The sequence below is a fragment of the Bos indicus x Bos taurus genome, chromosome 13 (assembly GCF_003369695.1).
Source record: "Bos indicus x Bos taurus breed Angus x Brahman F1 hybrid chromosome 13, Bos_hybrid_MaternalHap_v2.0, whole genome shotgun sequence".
In the NCBI taxonomy this organism is placed as follows: Eukaryota; Metazoa; Chordata; class Mammalia; order Artiodactyla; family Bovidae; genus Bos; species Bos indicus x Bos taurus.
In genome coordinates, this window is record NC_040088.1 from 16,213,822 (window position 1) to 16,235,821 (window position 22,000).

Below are 22,000 nucleotides of genomic sequence, written 5' to 3' on the forward strand. Positions count from 1 at the left end.
GGGATGAAGGTAGAAACTGGTTTGGTCATGAATCTTTTGAACTTTAGAGTTTAAAGCTTGCCTTTCCTTCTCCACTCACTTCCTCTCCTCCACTGGTTACTTCCTGGGATCCTCTTCCCAATAAATTACTTGTCCCCACCTCCTTGTCTCAGAGTCTGCTTCCAGGGAGCCCAGAGGAAGGCAGGTGATAAATGCATCAGCTGTTTACCAGGACTTGGTTACGCCTATTTTTCCCCCACCCCTGCAAGCTGGATGTGAACCCATTGCATCCCTAGTCACCATGCAAGGAGGGGTTCCCAGCAAATTTGACACATGAGGACTTTAGAGAGCCCTTGCCCTGGGGCCCAGAGCAAATGTGTTGGGATCAAGACTGACTCTTTCCACCATAAGGCAAAGTTCTGAAAAGCAGGCACTGGAGCTGGTCTGTGCTGCTTCTCCTTTCCCTGTGCTGATCAGCTCAGGGCCTACAAACAGGAGATGCTTAGTAAGGATGTCCAGGCGATAATCACTGAATCCCCAGTAGGGCTAAATAAATCCTTTTACATGGATCAACTAATATCCTCATTATAATAGTCCTGGGTCATGGATACTATTATTAACATCCTTATTTTATAGCATAAAGTGGGGGAAAGGGGAAAAGGACCTGCCCAGGGCCACATGGCCAATGCTGGATGAAGTCAAGCCCTTCACAGTCCATCACTGGGGTGGATGATGGTGGTGAACAAGTGCACAAAAGGGATGAGGTGAAGCCGTGGCTTACCCCACCGCTAGCTGGGTGACAGTGCATCGTCCCAACTTGGAATTCATCTCTGTCACACACAGGGTAAATGGGTCTATTCCCTGTGAATTATCTGCTAGCCGGCAGCTCCATCCATGTGCTCAATAACACAATTAAAAAAATATCCAACAAGCTTTCTGATTCCCAGTCCCTGGGGGCCCAAACACATAACTTGGAAATGACTCTTTGGTAAAGTCTGATCAAAGGTAGGTTGTTCAGTAATCAGAAATCACGGCTTCTTCCTCCAGGCTTGAAGCTCATAAACATCAGTGGGATGAGCTTTATATTTGGGTTGGACTCAAAACCTAGACGGATCCATTTCCTCCTAATTTACACCAGTTTCAATGTGGGGAAAGCAGCAGGAAGCTGAGTTTTTGCTCTGGGAGATCCCCTGGTTCCTCTGTCTGTAGCAGGCAGAGAGGGAAGGAAGGAGGGGGGGCATACTGAAGGAGCTCATGAACTGTCCATGAACTGAGACAGACAAGTGCCTGAGAGAGCCAGAATCAGCACCAGCTCCAGGGCTGAGCAGGGAGAAAAATCCCACGTTCCCTCATGGAGGTTTCCACAACAGCATTGCCGAGAAATGAGAATGCAGTCAGGGCTCATCCTTGGAGACCACAGAAGGAACTGACCATCCAAAGACCCCTTAGGTAGTGGAGGGTGGGTGGTACGGCAGTTCAGCTGAAGTATCAGGTGGTTCCTTCATTGAGCCATTCAATAAATATTTATTGAGGACCAACCAAGTGCCAGCACTCTGCTAGGCACAGATTCGGTGGTGAATAAAAAAGACAGTACCTGCCCTTAAAGATAGGACAGGTTAGTGGGTGAGGATGGTCTATTCTGGTGGGAAGGTAAAGTCTGGAGTCAGAGAGGGTGTGGGCGCACCTGCTGAAAGGGTGGGGGAAGAGGCCAAGTCCCCACAGCTGATAGCAGAGACGTCTTCTTCTTCCCAGAATCTCCAGGAAAGTGCTGCACATCTGGAAATGCAACTTGGCGATCCAGCTGTGGCCTCCAAGCCCTGTCTTTCACCTTGCCCTCAAACTCTCAGGTACCGAACGTTGGTCCCCAAAAACAGGAAGTCCTAGGAGAGACAAGACAGGATGGGATGGTGAAAGCATCCTCTACTCCAAAAAGACGCATCTCTGATTTAAAGGGAGGCCCACATCTGGGGAAGCACACGCTCTGTCAGAAACCAGGTCAGCACATAAATCGAGCCTGTGTCTCTGTCCCCAAGGTCTCCATAAAGCACAGCTTTTGCCGGCTACCTTCTCTAAGGTGGCAATTTATCTGTCATTTCCCAAGCTGCTGCTTTCTGGCAGACCTCATAAATGTCCTTCATGTCACCTAAATTCTCTCTCCTTGGCAAATAACACAAAACTGTGAGCTGCTGGGGTTTACTCTCCTACCCCCTCATAAGTTTCCATCACCTAAGGCATGGGAATTCTGAACGCAGAGCAAAATCCAATTCTTTCCCTGGTTTTTGGGGCGAAAACACATTGGCAGAGTTGCCCTCAAAATTCTAATGCATGTCATTATATATACAGTTGACCAGTTGTTAAATGAGGACTAGGGGCGTTGATGCTCCATGGGTGGAAAATCCATGTAGAGCTTATAGTCAGCTCTCTGTATCCATGATTCCTCGCATCTGTGGTTCAGCATGCCCAGATTCAACCAGCTGTGCAGATGGTGTAATAACTTAGTATTTACTATGGGAAAAAAAGGGCTTCCCTGATAGCTCAGTTGGTAAAGAATCCACCTGCAACGCAGGAAACCCCAGTTCAATTCCTGGGTCAGGAAGATCCGCTGGAGAAGGAATAGGCTACCCACTCCCGTTATTCTTGGGCTTCCCTTGTGGCTCAGCTGTGGCTCAGCTAAAGAATCCGCCAGCAATGAGGGAAACTCGGGTTTGATCCCTGGGTTGGGAAGATCCCCTGGAGAAGGGAAAGGCTACCCATTCCAATATTCTGGCCTAGAGAATTCCATGGACTGTATAGTCCATGGGGTTGCAAAGAGTTGGATACAACTGAATGACTTTCACTTTTCATTGAAAAAAAATCTGCATATAAGCGAATCTGGGGACTTTCAAACTCGTCGCTTAAGGGTCAATCTAACGAATCTTCTAATGACTTCCATTACGCCAAGTAGCTAAAAGCTCTAATCTTCACAAGAGCCCAGTAAGGTTTGGGCTACATCTCATTTGACAGAGGAGGAAACTGAGACCAGCTGAGTGAGCTGTCACTCAGTCCTTGCTTTCAACAATGATCTGTCTCACTCCTTACAAACTCTCAATAAGAGTTGGATGTTGACTATCTCTGGGTCCAAAAGGGCTCCAGACATTTGCTTTTCAAATGTGACAGGTGATGTCTGTTTCAATGTTTCTGATCACTCTGCTGCCTGTCACTCTCTTCAGTAGCTGTTATTTGCTGGATGTTGACTATGTATCAGGCACAAAGCAGTATGCCCTTAAATGCTCACAAGGCTGCCAACCCAGTCATCCCACCTCACAGATGCTGTTCTAGAAAGATAACCTGAACCGTGGGGCACAGATGGCGCATAAAATGCCCGGCTAGAATAGTGGAGAGTCTAATGAAGAATAAGACATATTCCTTGACATTCAAATAGTTATAAACGATGGTTCATGGCATGGTTGGGACAGTATTCAACATAGGTGGAGAGGAGACTCAATTGCCAACAAAAAGAAAAAAAGAGAAGAAAGAAAAACAAGTCTGAGAGGTAGCAAGGCAACTATCCAAAACAATTTCAAAAAGTGCTTAGAGAAAACAACAGGCTTGAAGGAAGGACACGTAAGTCAGGCTGTGGGTGTGGTGGGGCGATGGGTTTATGAGGGGCAGCACACCAAACATGAATCCACGACAAACTTCTTCCACTTAAGTAATTAGAAGAAATTCTATTCTATTCTTTTCCATTCTATTCCATTCCATTCTATTCCAATCTATGTTTTGGCCATGCAGTGAGGCTTGTGGAATCTTAGTACCCTAACTAGGGATTGAACGTGGGCCCTCAGCAGTGAAAGTGCTGAGTCCTAACCACTGGACCACTAGGGAAATCCCAAGAAATGAGAAATTTCAAAAATGTACAAATGCCCTTCAGAACCTGAACTATTGGTGTGTTTAGGACTGCTGTATTTTCAAAATGAGCTCATTCTGAGGTTCCCCTTGGTCACCCATGGTGGGAGGTAGGTGTGGAAAAATTGTGACACAGATTGTGTCAAATCCTTCTTGCCCTAATAAAGGACACTTTATTAGGTGCCACTTATAAAGGACATGTGGATGTCTTCATGACATCCCAGCTGACCCCAAATTGTTCCACACCCTGTCCAGGCTTTCCCAGCTGCAGGGTTGGGCTGGGTCCCACCCACTGAGTTATAGCCTGCCAACCAGGAAAGCTCACCAACCCCCTCCCCAAATCCTCAGAGACCCGCTGAACCCACTGACCTTGTGGATCTGGAGAATGGGGTCGTAGAGCTGAATTTTCCGTAGCAGAGGGAGGGGGAAGCCTTCTGCCAACTTATCTGGAGGGTAGAGGCAGAATGTTGAGAGACTGGTTAGTAAATAATTATGGAGAAAATTTTACCAAAAAAAAGTTCCTCTCTGGAAACTCCATACATAGTATATTCCCATTTAATTATAACTGAAGATTGGGATTACTATTCTCACGTTACAGAGAAGGAAATTGAAGCACAGAATGGCCAAGTAACTTGTGCTAGGTCACACAGCTAGAAAGTGGAAGAACTGAGGCTTGACGCCAGGCAGGCTGACATAGGAGCCTGAACTCTCAGCCATGGTGCTCTGTGGAGGTAGAGGCAAGGATGGGGCAGCGTCCACTCATGATAAGAAGCTAGTGGGTACTTGCTCTTGGCCCCCGACCTGTATCCTGCTTTCTACTGCAGCCAAATGAAGCACGGCTTCATGGAAAGAGGGTTTAGGTCTTTATGCTTTAGTTTTTGACAAAGGAATCGGCAACTAACTGGGAAATGTAAATTTAGAGGTGGACAGGTAGCTCAAGCGGTAAAGAATCCTGCCAATGCAGGAGCCACAGGAGACATGTGTTTGATCCTTCAGTTAGGAAGATCCCCTGGAGAAGAAAAGGGCAACCCACTCCAGAATTCTTGCCTGGGAATTCCCGTGGGCAGAGGAGCCTGGCGGGCTACAACCCACGGGGTCGCCAAGAGTCAGACACGACTGAGCACGCACGCACCTTGCCTTGTGCTCTGCGTGTTAACTTGGTTCTCAGTCTTTGATCTGTCACTTCAGGGTGTGTGTGGGCACTTCTGTGAGCCCTTCTTTCTCTCTTAGGAGGAGGTTTCCTATGCTCCCAAAACTGCCCGTGTCCCCAACCCTCCTTAGAACCGTGGAAGAAGATGAGGCCGACTTCAACACTCCCGTCTCCCAGACAGGCCACTGAAACTGAGAGGATAAGTGACTCGCCCAGATCACGCAGCCTGCAGGAGAGCCCTTGTTCCAGCTTTCTTTCCCACGAAGAGCAGTGTCCACTCTTGACTTAGAAAAGTCCATAGTGATTCTTACCATTGACCTTGGGGTAAAAGTTGTTGAGAAGGTAATAATTGAGCAGTGCCTCCAACAGCTCCACCTAGTGGAGAATAGGAGAGGTACACCATAACCACGTGTACTATCTTGCCCACCAACAAACCTACAAAGAGCCACCCTTGGGGGTAGGGTTGTTCTGTAAATGCTGACGTGGCAAAAGCCTTGAAAAAAAAAAAAAAAAAAGCAAATTTCAGGTAGATACCAACATCATGCTATTGTTTTATAAAATAAAACTATTTTGAGATGCGCGTTCATATGTGTACAAAGCGATAGAAAATTTTGGAAGACTGTACAACCACCGCACCTACACAATCTTTCCTCTAGGAAGAACATCAAGGTTTGGCTTAGCCTTAAATTTAGTATTTAATTTTTCTTTTTGCAGTGAAAATGTTTTCTGAAATCACTTATATAACAAAAAATGATTTTAAAGTTGAAACAAAAATTATGAAACCCAACTTTTAACTCAGTGTGTACCAGGTATAGGACTCAGAGCATGACATATATATATATATAAGATTCACTATAAGTCTTCAAAGTTAATATTAATGCCCCCATTTCACAGATAAGAAAACTAAGGCCCACGGAATGAAAGTGACTTTCTAGAAATGGAATCCAGATTTATATGAGTCTACAGGTCTTTTTTTTTACAGTCGATGTTGGGAAAATCTGATAGGATGACTTTAAACAAATATTTATTTAGTTTAAAATATCTTTTCTTGGTTGTGCTAGGTCTTCGTTGCTACGCGTGGGCTTTCTCTAGTTGTGGTGAGTGGGGGCTCCTCTCTAGTTGTGTTGCACGGGCTTCTCATTGTGGTGAGCATGGGCTCCAGGCACATGGGCTTCAGTACTTGCAGTGCTTGGGCTTGGTTGCTCCGTGGCATGTGGAATCTTCCAGGATCAGGGATCGAACCCATGTCCCCTGCATTGGCAGACAGATTCTTATGCACTGTTGCACCAGGGAAGTCCCAGGATGACTTTTTGTGACTCTTTACATACGAATAATTTACTTCACAGCACATTTTTACATGCCACGCACGGACACAGTATTAGTGTGCCATTATTCACTTCATCCTTCATTCTCTGAAAGGAGTCATCCTTCGGGGTCTCTGTGAGCAGTGTCTCTCCTCACACTTATGTGTTTATGTCCTCTTGTACCTGAGGGAAAGTCTGGTCAGTGGAGAGCAGGTAGAGAGGGGTCGGAGAGGACCAGTATCCATAGGATGGTAAAAAGGTAGCCAACTACTGTAGGTTAAAATCTTTCCATCTCCTCCTTGACCTGTGAGGAGGAACATCACCCCAATTTCCCTCTTCAGAAATCTCTCCTGAGTGTTTCAGTCCACGCAAATCTTCCCATTCTCTGTTCTCCTTTCATATGAGGCCGTTTCACCACGGCCACGTTTTCCTCTTTGTGGAAATCATCTCTTGGTTTTGCCTGCCCAGCCATCAGTTCCTTTTGTTTAAATAAGAGAATTCCTATTTTCTTCAGGGGAATGCTCCTTTCCTATCTCAGTCCACGTGGTTTGGGACTGCAAATCTCGGTTCTGGGGAGATGAAACCCATGCTGGTTGATTGGCTTTGTCCAATTTCCAGCCAAGATGTTTGGCTAAAGACGGGCACTTGATTAAGAATAACCCAATGAGGACTAGCACACAATCTTTTTTTTTTTTGGTAGGTTTTTTTTTTTTTTTTAATAAAACTACAGGAAATTTGGGAATTTTCCACCAATGGGAAGAACCTGCCTGAGAATGAAGCAAACAGATGAAAGCAGAATGGAGAGACAGAGATTCTTCTCTTTATATATATATATATTCTTTTTTCTTCTTAAAAAATTCATGAAAGATTCTTTAAATTCTATAGTGCACTACAGTTTTCAGAAGTTTTGCACACATGATTTCATACAGTCCTATAATAACTTTCCCTGCCTTTTCAAATTGATGCACTAATCTGAACACCTGGATCCAGCTGTGCCTGAAACCTCTATCCTTAGCTTTTTTATTTTTGTTTTTTAGTATATGATCCTATTCATTCCTCCTCTTTGCTTAAGACACTTTTAGTTAGCCTTTTTTCCCCTTGCAATTAAAAGAATTCTGTCCACCAAATGATTTAATTTAATCTAATATTGGGAGGTAACTGTTCTTCTGCCCTATGTTTCATGTCCTTAGGGACTTCTATGATTTCTAGGGCCGAGAGTAACTCTTCTCCTTCTCTATTACAGCTGCCAAAGCATTGCTAAGTAAATACTCTAAATTACTACCCTAATCATTTCTTAAATAAAAACAATAATAACTTACATTGAATCGTCCAACTTTAGATTCTTTCAGTTCCACTTGTATCCTATAACAAATCAGAGAAGATTCAGAGATGTGGGCATTATGTTCAAGGGAAACCTAATGTGGGGATCCCCCAGAAGAAGGAAACACCAACTGGAGAAGGCATAGGGCCAAGGGTGTGGTAGAGTGAAAGTGAAAAAGATTATTGAGGAACCAAAAACAACGATACGACTTTACTGGGAAGGCTTGCAGAGGGGAAGTGTGGAGTGTAAAAGAACTCAATCTCTGTAATTTCAGGAAGTCAATATTGCTGATATCTAAAATTCATAGATAAAGGAAAAACAGTAAATTCTTTAGACGTTTGGAAGTAATGGTGGAAAGGAAGTTTAAGGAGACAGGACCAGTGGGGGGAAAGAATTGGTCCAGTTGGGCTAAAATTTAAGTTTGCTTCCCCACCCAGTGGTGGGCCCTAACGTTGAAGGGGGATCCAGTTACATCCCACCTCCAGCTGCACTGAATCAGCTGCAGCGTCAGATGGAGTGAGCCCAGTTGAGCGCCCCCACGTGGGCAGCATGCTGACTTACTTTCCTGGCTCCAAGAATCCAGTGATCTTGCTGGTGTTGAAGGTCAACATGGCAGACACATTAGTGGCCTGGAAATTCCAGTAAAAAGAAACAGGTCTGAGTGAAGGAGGTTGTTGTGTACAGGATGCGTAACTACGAGAACTGGCTGTCTCCTCTAAACGGTACCTCACTGAGTTAAAGCAGGAACTTGCCCACTGGACTGTAGGTTACCAGGAAGCTCATCGTAGGTGCTAATAAACGATTGAACTTGGACTTGAACATTTTTACTTGAAATTGCTCACTATGATGGGCTTCCTAGGTGGCACTAGTGGTAAAGAATCCACCTGCAATGCAGGAAACCCAGGTTCGATCCCTGGGTTGGGAAGATCCCCGGGAGGAGCGCATGGCAACCCATTCCAGTATTCTTGACTGGAGAATCCCATGGACAGAGGCGCCTGGAGGGCTACAGTCCACAGGGTCACAGAGAGCTGGACATGACTGAAGTGACTTAAGCATGGCGTGGCTGACTACGACAGCAATTAAACTCTGAACAGATGACCAAGGGAAGATGTGCGGTGCTTTGTTGCTTCATCGTGTCTGACGCTTTGCGACCCCGTGGACTGCAGCCCACCAGGCTCCTCCATCTGTGGGGATTCTCCAGGCAAGAATACTGGAGTGGGTTGCCATGCCCTCCTCCAGGGGATCTTCCCCACCCAGGGATCGAACCCGAGTCTACTGCATTGCAGGCGGATTCTTTACTGTCTGAGCCACCAAGGTACAGAGGCTTATCTCTGGAGATCTCTAAAGGGATCCTTTCTAGCTATCTCAGGGCCAAGATTCAGCTCTAAGGAATAATAACAGTATTAATAATAAATTACGTTTTAATTTAAATATACTGATGACAATTTTGATAACAAGGACAACCATTAAATTGCACATACAACATCTGGGAGCAATTGTTACTGTTTAGCCGCTAAATCTGGACTTCTCCTTATGGACTCACTTAGTGGAACAAGTATACATTAAGTAAGTAAACCTGCAAAGAGCTACATAAGTATCTTTACATAAGTTCTATGAAGAAAAATAAAAGGATGCCGTTAGAAAAAAGTGACAAGGGTTGTAAGATAGATCAGGGATAAGGGCAATCAAGAAAGGCCAATCTTGGGACTTCCCTGGTGGTCCAGTGGTTAAGACTCTGCCTGCCAATACAGGAGACATGGGTTCGATCCCTGGTCTGGAAACTAAGACCCCACATGCTTTGGGCAACTAGGCCTGTGCATCACAACGACTGAAGACTGCATGCCCTGTAACCCGTGCTCTATGACAAGAAAAGCCAGCACAATGAGAAGCTTGTACAGCGCAACTAGAGAGTAGCCTCCAGCCGCTGCAGCAAGAGAAAGCCTGCGTGTAGCAATAAAGACCCATAGCAACCAAAAATAAATAAATAAATAAACTTAGGAAAAAAAGAAGAGAAAGGCCTATCTGAGGATCCTTAAGTTGAGATTGATCTTAAGGAAATAACCAGGTGGTCAGTGCGAGGAAGAACCAGCAGGAAAAGGCAACAACATTTGCAAAGGCTTTGAACCTTACCACACTGAGCCGGAAGACAGGCTCCTTGACAGAGTTGGGCAGGAGCACAAAGGCTTCGATCTCCATCTGGGCAGCTGTAGACAGATTTCCAGGGCTGAAGTTCAGGCACGGGGCAGAGATCACTGCTCCCTGGAGCTCCAAGTTCGTGTTGGGGTACAGTCTGGCTATCTGAGGGTGGAATGAAGAGATTTTGTCAAGAGAAGAAAATACACAGGTTTGCTGGGACAACCTGGAGGGAGCTAGAGCAGCTGAGACCACCTGTTAGTTTAATTTCCACAAACTGCTCTGTGCCTTGTTTTCTTAAAGGTATCACTGGACATCTTTCCATGTCAGACATATAAAGGCTGCATCGTTTATCTCCTGGCTGAACTGTGTTCTATTCCACTGAGTGTGGGTACTGCAATTGATCTAATCTTATTGGATATCAAGTTGTCTCCAAAGTGTTGCCTTTTAATGACCACTCCCCTGTGTGCCCTTGGCTATTATTTTGGGGGATACATTCCGTGGGGAGTCCAAAGGCAAGAATATTTTTAAAGCTTCTTCCAGGTATTGCCAAACTCCTCCAGAAAGGTTGGACTGAATTTTTTCACTCCTTTTCACACCCTTCCCTGGGCAATCGGTGAGAGCTATTGCTTCTCTAGAACCTGCGCACCTGGCTCCCCCCGCTCCCCACTCTGATAACTGCATACGCCAATGCTTTTGAGATATGACACACCTAGATTCTACCATTTAAAAAGTTCTGGCAATTTTCTGTTTAATTAAAATTTAATTTGGGGTCAAGACTGTTCCGTGTAGGGGGGAAGTTGGTGGAGGAACAGTCCCATGAGCCTTTTAGCTATGCAAATATAAAATCTACATTCTATTGTAAAAGGGAAATGTTTAGAAGGTTAAGGAGGTAAATAAATCACTTTACCTCAGAAGGATAGCTGAGCTGCTTCTGTGTCAGGTTGATTATGATGGGAGCAGGAAGGGGGAGGGGGAGTTTCCTCCTCTTTCTGGGGAAAAAGGGCCGTTGGAGCCAGGATGTGGCCAAGGTCCCTCCAAAGCTAGTGCCAACAGTAGGAGGCAAGCTGGGCTGCTGTGGGGTTCTGGGGAGAGAATGGGCCTGCTGTGGGGGTGCCTTACGGAAGGAGGTGACCCAGGTACTGCAGTATTTGAAGTTTAACAATTTTCCCACCATTATAATTCCTCTCAGCCATCATCAAGCCTTCTGAAAGGAACTTTAAACACTACTGCCTATCTGAGCTGCGTCTTGAGGGGACTCGGAAGGTGGAGGAGAAGACAGGTAGATTTCTATGGGATTAAATGAGACGTTGCACGTAAAGAGCTTAGTCCAGCAATGACAGAGCTACAGGGTTATTCACTGTGTCACTCATGTAGCAAAGCAAAAAAACATACATGTCCTTCCATGTACGAGATGTTCCATGGGAGACGGGATACTCAAACTATGGTCAATCCATAATACAATGGCAAACTGGATTCCCTACCTATACAGAATCATCTTCTGGTACAGTAGGGGAAAAAGTAAGGTGAAAACTGGTGTGTAAAATATACCTCCATTTGTGTAAAAAAACAGAGGAAAGACAAATAACATTTATTCGTATATACACAGAATCTCCCCAGAAGGGTGTGTGCAATCTAATAATATTGACAGACTTGGGGTGTGAACTGGGTGTTTAGGGGATAGGAGTGGATGGGAATTTTCACTCTATAATCTTTTAGGTCTTTTGAATCTTGAACCATTAGAATTTATTAGCCATTCAAAAGACAATTTTTGTAATCCACCAAGAACAGGGCCTGACCCCTACTACACCCTCTGTAATTGCTTGGTGTCCTTAATTGGGACATTTTGTGGTGCTTGTCAGTATTCCTTGGGATTGTCAGAGATCATCAGTAAGAGACTGGGTGGCCTGTGGTCCCAGGAGACACAGGGTTTGGGCCTCTGTCATTTTGACTTTGAAGGGAAACCTGCAGCACCCCAGCCTTCACTGGGGACCCCATTGTGGGCCTTCTGGTTCTTGATCAAGCTGAGAGGAGGGTGGAGGTTTTAAAGAATACCCCTGAAGGCTTTGGGGGCTCAACCTGCACCCTGAGGGCTAATGGAAGCCTTACCCTGGGAACGAAGGCGCGGAAGGACTTGGTGTTCAGTCGAATGCTAGAATCAGGCGGAATCTGCAATGAAGGGACACAAAGAGGTTTTAGGTGCTCTGGCCAGAGCTGAAGGTCTGAAGAGAGATGGGGAAGTGGGAGGGTATTTAACAATGTAGCTTCTTGACTGCTTGTGGTTACCATGACAACAACGAGATGCTTGTTCTGCATTCACCGTGAGCACATGAATCCCTGGGGTCCTGGCTGCTCTCCTTGGGGTGTAGGTGACATGCAGGACTCAATCAGAGGATCCACAAGAGTGAGATTTGCAGTCTCACAGAACTAGGTTTGACTCTAGGCTTTGTTACTATGTAATCCCAGCTGAGTCCCTTTCCCTCTCTGAGCCTCAACTTCCTCACCTATAAAACGGAGATAATTATATGTGTGCGTGTATGTGTATGTGTGTGTGTTAAGTTGCTTCATTTGTGTCCAACTTTTTGTGACCCCATGGACTGTAGCCCACCAGGCTCCTCTGTCCATGGGATTCTCCAGGCAAGAATACTGGAGTGGGTTGCTGGGCCCTCCTCCAAGGGATCTTCCTGACCCAGGGATTGAACCTGGTCTCTTATGTCTCCTGCATTGGCAAGTGGGTTCTTTACCACTAGTGCCACCTGGAGGTCCCAGAGATAATTATAGTTCCCACTTACCGGGTTATTGTGAGGGCTAAATGAATGGTGAGTATAAAGCATCTAGTCCAAGGCCTAGCACATAGTGGCGTTCAGTAAGACACAGCTACTATGATCCCTTCCACTAAAGGAAACGTCTGTACCACAGGTGGGAAGGGTGACTCAAATATGACAATAGAAGTAAATGACCCTGGCTTGGATGAGAAATCATTCAAAGGACAAATATCACTCCATCCCTCACTCTGGTCTCCAATTTATTACCAGGATTGGCTGGACCATCCAGTTTGGATTGCATTGTGTTTCCTCCACCACCCTGACATGGTACACGAGGCTTCAGCTTTTACAAAGAGCTACAAGAAACAGCTGCCTAAAACCCAGAAATATGAAAGAAACTGAAAGAAATTTTCATGATGTGATCCACTATAAAATGTAGTAGCCTTTACACAAAGCCGCACTGGAGACAGTTGTTTTAGAGGTAAATGCTAGGGCGACGCTTTTTCTTCTTTTCACTGTGAATCCCTAAATACTGCACTCTTTCCATTTTGACTACGGGAAGCACCCACACAGATCTGTGATTAAAAAAAAATCAATTTATGGGTCCTGTGTCTTCATAATTGTGCCTTACTTTTAACGTGGTCTTTATTTTCTATTCTATGAAACCTTATGAGTTTATCAGTTCATGAATTTATCTATTATCCTGTCTCATTCACTAAAATCTTTAAACCTTAAAAATCTCCACAAACCATCAGGATGAAAGAAAATATGCATGAGGACAACAAATCTAGGGACTTCCCTGGTGGTCCAGTGGTTAAAAACCTGCTTTCCAATGCAGGGGACACAGGTTCAATTCCTGGTCAGGGAACTAAGATCCCACATGCCATGGGAAAACTAAGCCTGAGTGCTGCAAATACTGAGCCCATGTGATCTAGAGCCTATGCTCCACAACTAGAGAAGCTCCTGTGCGCCACAAGGAAGACACAGCACACACACACACACACACAGACAAAGATAATGGATCTAGACAGGAGGGAAAAGTAAAACACGGATAAGCAAGCCAGAAGATCTTCCACAATTGTTATAATGGAGAAAGAACTTTGAGCTTCCTGGCCGCCAAAGTGAGAAGTGAAATTGTGCTAACATATTTTTCCTGCTCTTGATTTTTTTTTCTTAGTTATAGTTTACTATTTCACTGATGTAAATGGGTGGAAAGGGAAGAGGAAGGAAGACCAAGTGACGAAGTCATTTGTGAGAGCTATTCTGCTATGATTCTCACCACATCATCCGTGATAGTAAAGTTCAGGAATCCCGCTTTATGATAAACTAGGCTGGCGGTGTTGAAGGCATAATCAGAGATGGCAAAGTAGACCATTCGGCTGTGTTCCTCAGGAAGGTTCATGACAGGAGCAAGGAAAGCAACTGGGAAGCGGTCATCTCGGCTAAAAATTTCACCCTAGAGAGAGAGATAGAATCCATTTGAACTTTTCTAAGTCTATCCCAGGGCTAGACACCTGAGCTAGGAGCCTATAGAGTCTGATGAGGGAACATGGGCTAGAGATGCTGCCTGAAATTCCACCATTAAAGATGTTTTCCTTGGAATCTAAAAAAAAATGATGCAAATGAACTGGTTTACAAAATGGAAGTAGAATCACAGATGTAGGAAACCAACTTATGGTTACCAGGGGATAAGGTAGGGGAAGGGATAAGTTGGGAAACTGGGACTGACACATATGCACTATATGTGTATATATATAAAATAGATAACTAATGGGAACCTGCCATATAGCACAGGGAACGCTACTCTGTACTCTGTAATGATCTATATGGGAACAGAATCTTTAAAAAAGCAGTGGATATATGTATATCTATAACTGATTCACCTTGCTGTACACCCGAAACTAGCACAGCATTGTAAATCATCTATGTGTGTGTGCTGTCACTCAGTCGTGTCTGACTCTCTGTGATCCCATGGACTGGGGCCTGTCAGGATCCTCTTGTCCATGCAATTTTTCAGGCAGGAATACTGGAGTGCGTTGCCATATTCCTCCTCCAGGGGCTCTTCCCGACTCAGGGATTGAACCCATGTCTCCTGCACTGACAGGTGGATTCTTTATCACTAGAGTTACCTGGGACGCTCAAATCAACTATACTCCAATAAAAATTTTTTTTAAAAAAAGATGCTTTCCTTCGGGTCAAAGTGTATGTCCAAAATCCCATAATGAAACGCTCACCAGAAGCTTTGATGTTTTAACCTATAGGACCTCTTGGCCAGCTCTTCAATGCCATTGAGGGCCTGCTCTGGTTAACGTCACCTGCATGGTGGGATAGGTGAAGGAGTGGAGCGCGGGGCTGGGGAGGAAGGAAGTTTCAAGGCCTAAGTGATGTAAGACACCATGGGCGGATCCTGGCTCTGGGAATACTCCCCACAACTCCATATTGTCCTGCCCTTGACACAGTGGGAACCATGGGGACACAGGGACAGATCTGAAACTGGGGAACAGGAGGCCCCAAGAAAGGGCTGAGCTGAGGGAATGCCACACCGAGGCTGGACCCACTCAAGCCCCTGACCCAGGACGCTTACCTTGAACATCACATCCAGCATTTGGGCTGTTGCTTGAGGGGCCCCCATTAAGCTGTAATCAAGGCCAGCGAGATGATCAATCTCTGTTGTGACTGTGAACCGGGGGAGGGACAGAATTAGGAGGCGGGCAATGCAGAAGCGATGAGGACTCTGGCTGACCCACACTCCCTCTGGAGAGGTCTCCAGAGCCCCCTGCCCCTCCACCTTAAGACCCTCCACCCAGCCCAGTGCTGGGGCAAAGAGCTCCTTCACCAAGAAAGAGACGACGTGGTTTCTTCTGTTCCACTGATGATTTAGCCACAAGGGGACTGGTGTGCTTATCCCAGAGCCTGAGCAGTTTCCAGAGTCTTACACACACATACACACATACATACACACACACACACACATGCACACACACAGCCTGAGCACAGGAGGAGCTCAGGTCTGGCAGCCCCTCCATACCCAGAACTTCACACCGAGGAAGACATACGATAGGGAAAATTCTCCAACCGAAGATATTGCTCTTCAACTTTATAACCAAGACCTTGATCTTCAAGGAAACCATCCTCCTACCACTATCAATCAAATAACCAGGAAGGCGGGGCCATGTTCAGAGGACCCAGAGACTCCCCTCCAAGGCCTTGAGGGAGCAGGAGCTCTCTGTCCCACGCACTGGGGCTCTGTGCCCATGTGGGTCTCTGCTGAAGGGAAGGTTAGCAGTGAGTGTGGAGGCCTGGGGTCCACGGCATCAGGGAACACCTCCAATTGTCCAGGGTCTGTCCCTGCCAACTTTACCTGTGTAGCCTAGCTCTGGGGCCTCTGCTTGTAGAAAACTGTTCTACAGGTACACTTACGTGCAGGCAAAGAGGCAGTATGAGATGCTCTCTGCCCCGTTGTTGGCAATAGGAAAGAATGACAACAAACCTACCTGTCCAGCAGCTGGGGGCTCATTAAATAAATGGAGACACATCCGTAAGGTAGAATACTGTGCAGTTATTCAAATGAAGTCTAGGGACTTCCTTGGAAGTCCAGTGGTTAGTGGTTACTCCACGCTTCCACTGCAGGGGGCACAAGTTCGATCACTGATTGGGAACTAAGATCCTGCAAGCTGAGTGGCATCCCCCCTCCAAAAAAAAATGAGGTCTATATAACCATTTTGGAAAACTGTTTGGCAGGATCTGGTAAGGCTGAACCTAGGCACATCACCGGAACCTGTAATTTCTCTCCTGCGTATATACCCCAAGATGCATGTCCATATGAGTTAGAATATTCACAGCAGCACTACCCACAATGGTTTAGAACTGAAACTACCCAAATGGCCTTCGACAGGTCTATAGATAAATAAATGGAGAGACGTTATGGCTGATTCACGTTGTTGTACAGCAGAAACCAACAGAACATTGTAAAGCAATTATCTTCCAAATTAAAAAAAAAATGGAAAGACATGGACACAGTGGATGACATAGCAGGAGAGTGAATGAACTCACAATATGGAACAATGTGGATTGACCTCATATTTTATTATTTTTTTAAGATTTTCTTTATGTGAACCATTTTTAAAGTCTTTATTGAATTTGTAACAATATTACTTTGGTTTTATGTTTTGGTTTTTTGGCTGCAAGTCATCAGGATCTTAGCTCCCCATCCAGGGACTGAACCCACACCCCCGGCACTGGAAGATAAGTCTTAATCACTGGACCACCAGGGAGGTGCATGGAGTGACCTCATATTTTAAAGTTGAACAGAGAAAGCCTTCTGCTTTTGATAAAAGACTGTGATTACTGTATAGGTCCATTCATGTACAAAGTGCAGAGCTGATCTTTGCTGGAAGAAGTGGGGAGGATGGTCACCCTTGAGGAGTGGGTAGTGCCTGAAGGAGATGTGAGTGGACTCTGAAAGGCCAGTCATGTTCTGTGTATTGATCTGGAAGCTGGTAAGTGTGTGTGCTCAGTTTATGAAAAAATTGTAAAAACTCCACTTACAGTTTGAGCACTTTTCTCCCTGTATTGACTTCCACAAAAACGTTTTTAAAAATGAGATCAGTTTATATGTGATGATAGAAGAAAGATCTCCAAGGTATACAGGTTACAAAAGAATAATGTCTCTACTATTACAGACTAATGTATATATTCATAATTATGCATATTCACATATATTCATGAACAAAAGTAACACATATGTGAATGTATGGTGGCGGTGGTGGTTTAGCTGCTAAGTTGTGTCTGACTCTTTGTGACCCCATGGACTGTAGCCCACCAGGCTCCTCTATCCAGGAGATTTCCCAGGCAAGAATACTGGAGTTGCCATTTATTTCTCCAGGGGATCCTCCCAGACCAGGGATTGAACTCCTGCATTGCAGGTGGATTCTTTTACTGATGAGCCACCAGGGAAGCCCATGTGAATGTATATTCATATGCTTATGTATGTGTTTATTTATATTTTCACATGCAAAGGAAGTATCTGAGAGTACACACTCAAAACAGAGTTTACCTCTTGGAAGAAAATTTGGGGAGGAAAGGGGACTTTTAATTTTTACTTTTAACACTGCTGCTCCATGTAAGGTTTCATAAGATACATATTAATGTATGCACTTATAAAAATTAATGAGAATCAAGGATGGGTGGAGTGCCTTACCTGGCAGAGTTTGAAGATAAGGCTGTAGCTCAGAGGTCACCGAGTCCTCAATAATTTCGCAAATCTGAAAAATATGGGAAAAGAAAGCCCGAGTGAGTTTGCTGGATTTTTCTGGCCCTGTGCTAACTGCTTCGGTCCCATTTCACATCTTTGCTAGTTGGTCATTGATTCTACAAAAATTTATAAGTGCTTATGATATGCCAGGTACTGAGAAAATAGAAATGATCAAAAACATGTCTGCCCCCACGTGGACCCCAGTAGGGTCCAGTTGGGCCTGTTAAAGTCCATCACAGGACTGGAGATCGGAGCTAGGTAATTTGGCTGGAGGTACCGCCTGAAACTCTGTCATGAAAGACCTATTCCTTTGGGAAGCCCTAGTCTCTCAGGGTCTAGAACTGGACAGCAGAATTAGATAGTAAGTAGCAATAGCCACACAAATAAGTGTACACTTAATGCAGATACTTCTTAACAGATTAGGTGGATGGATCAATAGTCCTTGTGTTACCGAGTCCAAACTCCCTCTGCTTGCTGAACGCTGAACGACAGGCCAGTGGATTGGAGACAGGTAGTAAGACAAGGAAATGTTATTCGGAGAGCCAGCTGACCAGGAAGATGGCAGACTAATGCTTCAAAATAACTGTCTTCTCAGGGTCTGGATGTGGGGTTCTTTTATAGATCAGAGATGGGGGAGATGAGGAAACAAAGTAAAAAGGCCATCGATCTTGCAAATATCTCCTAGAATGGCAAGCCTTGGAAAGGGGATATGTTAATTTCTTCCTTCATGCCATCTACTAGTGGACTAGGGTTCTGAACAAAGGCACTTTAATTTAACAGTCGGGCAGAGGGGCAGGATTCTCTGAGGCAGGCCATTATGTACAATAACAAAAGCAAGGAAAAGCAAGTCCAAGAAACAGTTCCAACACAGAGTCAGAATTGGCTTTTCCCTGCAACACTTATTTCCCCAGCTGCTTGTGGAAGACTGAATCCTCGCATCCAACAGGCTACCACTCATAGTAAACACTCAGAACTTGTTGCCCCAAACTGTGTGCTTCTCAGGAAATGGAAATGCTCAAGAAATGTTCTCAAACCTGTTTGCTTTCCTTGCTATTGCAATCACTCGAATTATTTCTTATGTAGGGACTTCCCTGGTAATCCAGTGATTAAGAGTCCATCTTGCAATGCAGGGGATGTGGGTTCGATCCCTGGTTGGGGAACTGAGATGCTGTGGGGCAACTAAGCCTGCCTACCACAACTACTGAGCCCGTGTGCCACAACCAGAGAATCTGTGCACCACTACGAAAGATCCCACCTGCTGAAACCAAGACCTGATGTAGCCAAATAAATAAATAAATATTAAAAGTTATTTTTTATGTAAACCCATGAAATAATGACTGAGAAAAGAATTGTTTGTCAGAAAAACCTAAGGTAAGTGCTTTGGAAAGATGAGTTGCTTAAAAAAAAATGTCAGTAAACTGCTGTGGACCAGAAAAGCTTCCCAGGAAAACAATTATAAAAATAAGGAAGGATTCTGCATGGAGGACGCTTTGCCAACATCTCTAGATTCTCACTGTGGTTAAAGAAATCTGAGCCGGAACCTGTAGCCAATGCATGTTAAATGTTGTAAGGACAGTGCTAGGCCAGTCAAGAGACTGTTTACAAAGAATGGTCCTGCGTCTTAGGTCAAAGGAATGTACGTTTACTGTATCTTAAAATATTTGGATCCATATGTAAATATTTTCTTTGTCCAAGGCTGTGTGAGTCCTCACCTCATTTTTCCCCCATTTATTTATTTATTTTTATTTTTGGCTGTGCTGGGTCTCCATGCTGCACGCGGGCTTTCTCTAGTTGCAGAGAGCCGGGCTTACTCTTTGCTGCAGTGCACAGGCTTCTCATTGTGTTGGCTTCTCCTGTCGTGGAGCACAGGCTCTAGGGCATTGTGCTCAGTAGTCGCGGCTCCCAGGCTCTAGAGCACAGGCTCAACAGTAGTGGCCCACGGGCTTAGCTGCTCTGCAGCACGTGGTATCGTCCCAGACCAGGGATTGAAGCCATGTCCCCTGCACTGGCAGGCCAACTCTTAACCACTGGACTACCAGGGAAGTCCGAGTCCTCATTTTAAACAACTTTTTTTTTTTATTAACTAGCTATCACCTATCCTCCACAGATATTGTGGAGGAGAGGGACTTATGGGGGGGAGGTGTCCTAGAGCATGCATGTGGTCCTGGCCTAGTAAGAGGGTCACTGATGGCTCCTATGAGGAGGTGACATCTTCAGGGCAAGCTGTAGCTCAGATGGTAAAGAATCTGCCAGCCATGCAGGAGACCTGGGTTCACAGAACTTTTATTGTATAATATTGTTATTAATCATTATTGTCTCCATCATCAACAGGGCGGCATAAATCCACACCACTGAAGAATACTAGGTCCCACTAGAAACGCATGGAAACATGGCAACGGGGCGCATGAGGAGAGGACTGGCGTGTTTTCCAAGCTCACTTAGACCCTGGGACCTCAGAACAAGAAAAGGAAAGAACGGCTTGCCACGTCCAATCCTTGGGGTCTGCATGCTATTTTCACTTTAACCACCAGGAGGCACTCAAAGCCAAACCAGACTTGGATCAGGAGAGGTGTGTGTGCCTGTTTCCCCTTTCCTCTTCTTTACTTTTTCTCTTCCCAAGCGGTCATCACTACAAATGCAGCTCCAGGTAGATGATACACCAGAGACAGGATTTTAGGGTGAAGTAGGTGAATGAGCAATGGCACCCCACTCCAATACTCTTGCCTGGAAAATCCCATGGATGGAGGAGCTTGGTAGGCTGCAGTCCATGAGGTCACTAAGAGTCGGACACGACTGAGCTACTTCACTTTCACTTTTCACTTTCATGCCTTGGAGAAGGAAATGGCAACCCACTCCAGTGTTCTTGCCTGGAGAATCCCAGGGACAGAGAAGCCTGGTAGGAAGCCTTCTATGGGGTCGCACAGAGTCGGACACAACTGAAGCGACTTAGCAGCAGCAGCAGCAGGTGAATAAGAGAACTGAAAGTTAACATAAACCTCTTTATTTTAGCTAGAGATTCCAAAATTTGGAGATTTCACAGGATTTTTTAAATGGGGAAAACTGACACTGTTGCTGTTTATACAAAGCAATACAAAGCAGGTGTTCATGCGTTCACCCAGGTAGGAACCAAGGGATCCTACGTGGTCCACACACTCCCAAAGCTTCCTGCTTGGTCTCCACAGGCACCTAAGTGTTGATTTCCTTTTCGGCTTTTGTGGACTGCAGACCTGGGGCGGGCAGTGAGCAAGGCCAAGCCGACTTTTTCCCTGTTGTTTGACCCTTGGCCAAGCATCTAACCATTTGCTGTCTAACTGAACAGACTCGGCATCCAGACACCTACATCTTGCCCTCAGCTTTGCTGCACACCAGTTCCATGACCTTGATTTGTCCTCTCTGGGCCTTGAGCCCAAATATGCCTGGGCCAGCCCCTAGGGCTGTTCAAGTCCAGAGGTCACTGAGGACTTGCACCCAACACTTGAGAGGCTCAGCAATGCCAGCTGCTTGGACAAGCTTACCTTGCTCTCCAAGACCCTTCGGAACCTGGACTCGATCTGGTTATGGAAGAGATTCAGCAGCCACCTGGGGAGGGAAGCACGGTGGATGGTCAGCTTGGTGGCACTGAATGCAGAGAAAGCGGGGCAGCAGGGAGAGTCAGGCCAGTTTCCAAGAGAGGGCTCCCCACCCCATCCTGGCCCCTGCTGTGTTCCAGAATCCTGAATGGAATGAGCATGCAGACTCCCATTTCCCAGCATACCCCATGATTCAGTGCATCTGACAGCCCAGCCCCAAATTCAATAGATTTAGAGGAGGGATTGGAGACCCCATGCGACTTTCCAGGTGGCTCAGTGGTAAAGAATCTACCTGCTAATGTGAGAGACAGGGAGACACAGTTTTGATCCCTGAATGAGTAAGATCCCCTGGAGTAGGTAATGGCAACCCATTCCAGTATTATCGCCTGGAAAATTCCACAGACAGAGGAACCTGGTAGGCTACAATCCATGGGGTTGCAAAGAGTTGGACGTGACTGAGCACACACACACCACCACCACCACCACCTGGAGAATCCATGTTTTTCTTTTCCTTTTTGGGGGGAATATATCTTTATTATTCTTATTTTTAAAATTTTTGGCTGTGCCTCACAGCAGCTGGGATCTCAGTTCCCCGACCAGGATCAAACCAGCCCCTCCTGCAGTGGAACCGCAGAGTCTG

General features: G+C 45.5%; 1 protein-coding gene and 1 non-coding gene across 2 annotated transcripts in view; both read right to left on the reverse strand.

Moving 5' to 3' along the window:
* Nucleotides 1-1,380: 1,380 nt before the first annotated feature.
* The window catches only part of LOC113903039 (lipopolysaccharide-binding protein), a 32,486-nt gene continuing 11,866 nt past the window's right edge, over nt 1,381-22,000 (reverse strand). The window contains exons 5-15 of the mRNA XM_027558564.1: nt 21,307-21,370; nt 17,738-17,801; nt 15,122-15,213; nt 13,817-13,993; nt 11,882-11,941; nt 9,770-9,937; nt 8,201-8,268; nt 7,638-7,680; nt 5,326-5,389; nt 4,234-4,310; nt 1,381-1,859 (exon numbers count right to left, since the gene is read on the reverse strand). Coding sequence (XP_027414365.1) covers nt 1,815-1,859; nt 4,234-4,310; nt 5,326-5,389; nt 7,638-7,680; nt 8,201-8,268; nt 9,770-9,937; nt 11,882-11,941; nt 13,817-13,993; nt 15,122-15,213; nt 17,738-17,801; nt 21,307-21,370 — 922 coding nt within the window. The 3' untranslated portion in view covers nt 1,381-1,814. The remainder of the gene's footprint in view (nt 1,860-4,233; nt 4,311-5,325; nt 5,390-7,637; nt 7,681-8,200; nt 8,269-9,769; nt 9,938-11,881; nt 11,942-13,816; nt 13,994-15,121; nt 15,214-17,737; nt 17,802-21,306; nt 21,371-22,000) is intronic.
* On the reverse strand, nt 3,771-3,843 carry TRNAE-UUC. Its single transcript has one exon. It is a non-coding gene; the product is annotated as a tRNA-Glu (tRNA).